This window comes from Lolium rigidum, chromosome 2 (genome assembly GCF_022539505.1).
Source record: "Lolium rigidum isolate FL_2022 chromosome 2, APGP_CSIRO_Lrig_0.1, whole genome shotgun sequence".
In the NCBI taxonomy this organism is placed as follows: domain Eukaryota; kingdom Viridiplantae; phylum Streptophyta; class Magnoliopsida; order Poales; family Poaceae; genus Lolium; species Lolium rigidum.
The window spans coordinates 219,268,646-219,275,880 of record NC_061509.1 but is presented as its reverse complement, the minus strand read 5'-3'; the positions used below and the strand labels follow the sequence as shown (position 1 = coordinate 219,275,880).

General features: G+C 48.2%; 1 protein-coding gene across 1 annotated transcript; it reads left to right on the top strand.

The window, feature by feature from the left end:
- Positions 1-2,709: 2,709 nt before the first annotated feature.
- On the top strand, positions 2,710-3,491 carry LOC124688157. The gene has a single exon (XM_047221873.1). It carries the CDS (start codon positions 2,777-2,779, stop codon positions 3,185-3,187), a length of 411 nt encoding a protein of 136 aa, XP_047077829.1. The 5' UTR covers positions 2,710-2,776; the 3' UTR covers positions 3,188-3,491.
- The last annotated feature ends 3,744 nt before the right edge of the window (positions 3,492-7,235 follow it).

Here is a 7,235-nt window from a genome sequence, read left to right as displayed (position 1 = left end):
CTACAAAAATCCACTCTCGGCTACATAGTGCATACATATTCGGAAGGAATACTTCACATCTCGTGCTTTATTATCTGCTTTAGATGTGTGGAGGTAGGGATGTAATCGGATTATATTGGATCAAATTTGTCGTTACTTACCATATTTTCTTGAGGATTTGTAGCGGATCAAATAATAATTGGTTTTGGATTCGAATCCACATATGTGAGACGTGGATTCAAAACGGAAACGGAGGAAACTCGGGGCGAAAACAAAATAAATCGGATATGTACACGTATAAATAGGTAAAAAACCATACAATAAAACTAATTAATAAAACAAGTTTAATAAAACAAATAATGTAGCACGATAGAGTGAGAAAATATAAAATAACCACATGAACGAATTTCCGCATACTATTGTAATAACGCGAACACAAGAGATAGGACACCATATTCTATAGTAAGTTTGGACACCATATTCGATAGAGTGATTAAGTAAATAGGATACCTTTGCAACTCATTAACTACTAAATATGCTCGATCAGCTTCGATGTACCGGATAAGAAACGGATTATTCGGATGAAAACTATCAGATAATTCTAAATAATTTTTAGGTATGAATATCTTAGTGATGTTTAGCATACCATATCCCCTGTCAAGCTAGGAATCAAATATCCTTATCCAACAAATTCTTTCAATCATGAAATTATCCTCTTTGGAATATGGCCCACCAAACTGGCAGGTTTATTCTCCGTCCTAACATCAACCGTACGTCAATTTCCAAGCTCTCAATCAACAAAGTCACACGATTAGGACTAAATTTAATTCAACTGCCAACAACACGGACCTATCTACTATCAGACCGGCCACCTATGATCCACACGTCCGTAATTCTGCCACCCGGAAACTAAATCCATCTATCGTCATCACTCCATTAATATGCTCACAGGGCAAGTGAGAGGAAATAGCACATAACACCAGTTGTTGGTGAATCTTTTGCATAGAATCACAGGTTGCAGTTTGTTTTGCACAGAAAACCAATGTTTCTCTGTAATGTTTGCAAGAAACACATAAAACATAATTGGCCTATTTGACACAGCAATTAGAGGAGTGGTCTGGTTCGATTAATCTGGTAACCAGTTCATCTTTTATATGCTTCTTTGATGTGTCTTTCATTTAATGAACAAATAGTAACCAAGTGTTGTAATGCAACGTGCAAAAAAATGCCTCTATATTAACACAATTAAAATATCCATTCGGTTAACATATCCAAAAGCTTGAGAAGATCATATTTATCCAGATTTAATATCTCACTTCAAATACAAAAGTAAGAGTCAAGCTAATTTGTTCTTCATCACATGGCTCTTTTCATTTCATACAAATTTCAGACATGATTTTCTTCCTTCTGCTTCTGACCTTGGCTATTAATTGATGTGAAGTAACCATATAGTCGAGACTCAGTGTAATGCATATGTCATCGTCCACGCATAGAAGGGAGCTTCTGCCTTGGTGCATCTTGAGCATGTCGAGGTTGTGCAGCAGCTTGGGCATGTCGAGATTGTGCATCAGCTTGAGCATGTCGAGGTTGTGTTGCAGCTAGAGCATGTCGAGGTGCTGCTGCTGGAGCATGTTGATGTGCTGCTGCTGGAGCATGCTGACGTGTTGTAGCTGGAGCTTGGCGAGGTGGTGCAAATGGAGCTCGCGGTGGTGGTGCGGGTGGGGGAGGTGGAGGCGTTGTAGCTGTAGGCGAGGAATTCAACTACAATTCACAAAAAATTCATCCAAAAATGAGCTCATTTCCTACTAGTCTGATACCAAATTAAATTGACTGATGTTCACACTTTGTTTCATCAAACTGCACAGCCCCATAACGAAATTCACATGGCCGAGGCAAGAGGTGTGGGACCCTTGCGACCGGACCCCTCCCATGTCGCTCCCGCGAGCGACCAGGGGGAAACCCTACCGCCGCCACTCGCTCCCCCCACCTCCTCCCTTCCCCTCCTCACCGCCGTCGGGCCGCGCTGGTGGGCAAAGCCCGGTCAGCGTCGACGGTGGCGGGGCCCCTTTCTCTCCTCACTCGGGTGGTGGCGGCTGACCTTGAGCGGCGGCGACGCGCTAGCGTTGGGCGCAGCGGCGAGGGTCGGGTGGCGTGTGCCTGCTTGCGGTGTGCTGGCTTCTGGTCGGTGGCGTGGATGCGAGGGTCGTCACCTCTTTCTCAGCCTGTCTCGTACTCCTCCATCTCCCCCATCCCCGGCGCCGGCACTGGGATTCCTACTACTGGGCCCGGTCATCTAATTGCTCTATCAATAGAGGCTAATTAAGTATTATGTGTTTTTTGCAAAGATTACCAAGGAATCTGGTGTTCTGTGCAAAACAAACTGCAACATATGGTTTTGTGCAAAACTTTCACCAACAACTGGTGTTATGTGCTATTTCCTCGGCAAGTGAGTAAGTACCTCACGTGTAAGTATTCTAGCTACTAGGCTAGACCGACGGTCTTCTCTGGCGAACCACTACTCACAAAAAACCAAATCAAAGCGACCTAATGATGCTCAGATCAGTGGGTCTTCCTACTAGTAGTGTGATGATTAACTCTTCAGTTCATTAACTAATCAAGCCGTCCCGGGTCCCGACCGGCCGGCTTGTTAGACTTTCACCTCGGTCTCCCACCCTACAAATACCCGCGAAATGGCGACGCAGAACCGCAGCTCGAAACCATAGCCAGCAAGCCTTGCAGTTCCGGTTCCAAGCACGGAGCACCAAAAGCAAGAACCGAAGGAGCACGCGACGCGAGCATGGGCGTCAGCCTGGCGCAGGCGGTGGCGGCGCTGATGGGCAGGTGCGCGCGGCGGCTGTCCCGGGCGGCGCGGCGGATGCAGGAGCGCCGGCTGGCCGGCTCCTTCTCCCTCCCCTCCACGTCGCGCGCCGTCGTGCCGCTCACGAGGAAGGCGCTGTCGTGGTCCAAGAGAGGGAGGAAGACGGCGACGGGGGCGGACTCGTCGGAGGAGTGGAGCTTCGAGGCGTCGGCGGCGGGGGACGGGGTGTGGCGGAAGGAGATCCTCATGGGGGAGCGCTGCCAGCCGCTCGAGTTCTCCGGGGCCATCTACTACGACGCCGAGGGCCGCCGGCTCGGGGCGCCGCCGACGCCGCGCACGCCCCTGCGCAGCCCGCTGCCGGCCTCCGCCAAGCTCGCCGCCAACGCCTGAACGCAAGAGTAGATGGTCGTCGCAGCTGGCAGCTCGCCCTGCGACTTTGCCGAGATGCATGGAGATGATGGCTCCCTCTGCTTTGCTAGTAGTGTACATGGTTTTCTTGCTGCTCTGCTTTTTTCCCTAACTCTTCTTTCTCTCTCGTAATAATAGGTACTACGGTGCTATTTGGGTTTTTTGTTCATCTTTTGGCGTGCGTGGTCAGTAGAGTACCATGTACTGATGTACATGTAGAGTAAAAGAGTTTGTGGAAGCTTTCTTGCTTCTTTTCAAGAAGTTGGCGCCTATTTTACAGCTTTCACTTTAATTGTCTACCACTCTTCATTGCTTACTAATTATTTGACTGATTTCAGAAATGGAACCACGGCTATACCCTTTTCCTCTAAATTTTATATTTGATTAACTTCTGTATGGCTGTTATCTTTTCTCCTCATATTCTAAACCCTATCAGTGAAGTAACAACGAAACTTCAGAATAGTACTAAGGACGCGGCTAATTCCTGGTCAACCTAGAATTAGCTTAATTCTTGGTCACCTGGTTTCATGTGTAATTCACGTGCAACTAGGGCAAAGGATATACAATTACACATGCATTTGCAATTACGCATCCATGTTAATTCTCATATACACGGATCACGAGTTGATCTGAAACTAACTTAATTCCAGACAACCTGGAATTAGCAAAAGGTAGTACTAAATGTATCCAACTTGCTGCTTCAGTTCAATCCGTCCATTTTTCTTTGTATTCAGAGTAGAGGCTGCCGCTCTTTAATCATCACAGACCACAATTGCTTTACACTGACCAAACCAGGGGTGAGAGGGCCTTAACTTAAACGGGAAGAATTGGTTGACATAACGATGTTTTCTGGTGGAACTGCCCCTCGTGCGTTCTAAATGTTGGTTGCGATTCAGCGTGCTCAAGCAAACTACCCAACGCCCGACCGCCCAACACCCACAGTCGTTAGAGCATCTCCAGTCGCGTCCCCCAAACCGTCCCCCAAAGCGCGCCGGATTGAGCGTTTGGGGGACGTGTTTTGTTCGTGCCGCGTTTGGGGGACGTCGCTCCCCAGCCGCGTCCCCCAAACGCCGCCCCCAAACATTTAAAATAATTTGTTTAACACATAAACCATTTATATCAAATGTAGCATATGAAAAAAATGTTTTCGAGGATTGTTTTCAAATTAAATTACAACAAACAATAAAACAAGTAATCAAATATAATAAAAAGGGCTAGATGATACATCAAGGTGCCACGGTATTTCCTTTGATCCTCCACAAATGCTCAACGAGATCAGCTTGAAGTTGCTCATGCACATTGCTGTCACGGATCTCTCGCGTGCATGACCACAAAATCAGCAAAATCTGCAGGCACCTCATGATCAACCTCCGCGAGAGGTCCTTGACACTCATAGGGACCAACATGTGACCTAACATGATTCTTGCGGTCATCCTCGATGATCATGTTGTGCATGATCACACAAGCCCGCATCACCTCCCACATTTGGTCGTGAGACCAGCTTAGAGCAGTGGTACCGGACAATGGCAAATTGTGCTTGAAGCACACCAAATGCCCGCTCGACATCCTTCCCGCAAGCCTCCCGTCGTGTAGCAAAGTGAGAATTCTTCAGACCTAATGGATTCGAGATTGTTTTGACAAAAGTGGCCCATTTTGGATATATACCATCGGCTAGATAATAGCCTTTGGTATATTGGTGGCCATTGATCTCATAGTTGCATGGTGGAGCATGCCCTTCCACTAGTCTCGTCGAACACCGGAGACCGCCGCAACACGTTGATGTCATTGTGTGATCCCGCCATGCCAAAGAAAGAATGCCAAATCCACAGGTCATAATCTGCCACAGCCTTCAAGCACCACACTGCAATATCCATGACGCCCTTTGTATATACCTTGCCAAGCAAACGGGCAGTTCTTCCATGCCCAGTGCATGCAATCGATGCTTCCAAGCATTTCAGGAAATCCTCTGGCAGCATTTTGTGCCATGATCCTTGCACTCTCTTCCTCGCTTGGCCCTCTCAAGTAGTATTTGCCAAACTTTCCCACCACAGCTCGGCAAAACTTGTACATGCACTCAATGGCAGTAGACTCACTCATGCGAAGGTAGTCGTCCAGTGTATCGGCAGGTGCTCCGTATGCAAGCATCCTCATGGCGGCGGTGCACTTCTGAATGGATGAGAACCCGAGAACGCCTACGGCGTCGAGCTTGAGCTTGAAGTAGGGGTCGAACTCTCGAACGCCGTGGAGGATATTCATGAACAGGCCCTTGCTCATCCCGTACCGGCGCCGAAAATTGTCGGCATGTGTTGCCCCGTCGGCGAAGTAGTCGTTGTGCAGCATGGCATGCCCCTCCATCCTCTCGCCGGGCTTCGACTTCCTTCTTCCCGGCCTTGATCCTCCGCGTCGCGGCCTCTTCCTCTTCTCCGCCTCGGCGTCAAGCATGTCCTGGAGGGACGCGATGATCGGCAAATGCTCCCGCAGGTCATCGTCGAACGCTTGCTCGTCCTCCGCCAGCGCAGGGCAACCATCTCATCGTCGCCGTCCATGGCTAAAGCAAAATCAATGGTTAAAATTGCGCCGAGGCGGACGACGCAACAAACAGCGACCAATCGCGCCTACCCGGCAAGTCGTCGAGCACCTTCCGTGCGCGGAGGTGGGGCGGATTTGACGGCGCGTTCCGGGAGGCGCCGGCGACGCGGCGGCGGCGGCACGACCGGCGGGAGCCCCGGCCGCGACAACGGTGCCGACTCGCAGCACAGATCGGACGCCCAAACGGCCGGGAAATCCAGCGGCGGCGGTGGGGTGGGAGGCGCGGGAAGGAAGGAGCGACGAGAAAAGAGGCGCGAACCAACGGTTTATGCAAATAGTCGCCGACATGTGGGAGCCCGCCTCGCTTTCGTTGTGTCCGGCGTCCCCGGTGCGTCCCCTGTGGGACGGGGACGGGCTCGGGGCGCCGGACACCGTATCGGGGCGCGCCGGACAAAAAAGGGCTTTGGGGGACGCGGCTGGAACGCTTTTTTTGTCCGGCGCGTCCCAAATCGCTTTGGGGGACGGTTTGGGGGACGCGACTGGAGATGCTCTTAGCATACTGATATATAAGAAGCTTTTCCCCTACATCGTTCTTATAAAACTTAAAATTCAGAAGAAGCTAGAGGCAAGTGATCAAAATGTTGATGTACTACGACAAGGTCCTCCATGCCCTATCATCGCTCTGCTTGTGCATCTAGCATCGTCGGAGGACACGTGGAGTCATATGCCCGGCGGATCTTCCGGGATCCGATCGGTTTTGGTGTTTGTTGGCGTGGTTTCAGGTCAGTCTCTTCCGATCTACGGTTATCATATTTGGCGACGGTTGCTTCTCTGGTGCACTAGTCCTTTGGGGTCTTAACACGACGATTTCCCGTTTGTTTACTACAATAAATTCTACTACGACAAGCTTTGCCCGGCTCAGGTGATGGAGGGGCGAGGACGGCGGCTCGCCTCAGTGTTTGTAGTCGTCGCTAGGTGGTCGAAAGACCTACATGTAATTTTTGTTACTTTTGGGTCTGTTTGTACTGTTGTTGATGATTTGTTAATAGATCGGTAGAATTTCGCAAAAAAAAGTGATCAAAATGTTTTTTTTCACGATAGCAGTTGCAATAGAAACTGAAGAACCGATGGAAAATACAAGGATGAACCTGGATGCACCTGTACCCGTTTTTTTAATATTAGAAAAGGCTATTTGAAAATCTTTAAAAAATTAAATAAAATTTTCATGTGCATATTATGTTGATACTTATGTAAGTTTTCACTAAAAAAATACGATTATATGTGACCTACACGAAAATGGTAAAATATCCAATTGACACTATAATGATTTGTTGTGTACTATTCATAAAAATAGAAAATCCCATTTTCACATTTATATGTAGATCACACATGGTCGTTGTTTATACCAAAATCTGCACAAGTGTCAACATAAGATATACATGCGTGTATTTTTTTTAAAAAAAAAAATCTAAAACTTTGAAATTGCATTTTTTGAAACTTT

Coding starts and splice junctions, on each gene's coding strand:
- LOC124688157 (XM_047221873.1), top strand. CDS start 2,777: ATGGGCGTCAGCCTGGCGCAGGCGGTGGCGGCGCTGATGGGCAGGTGC.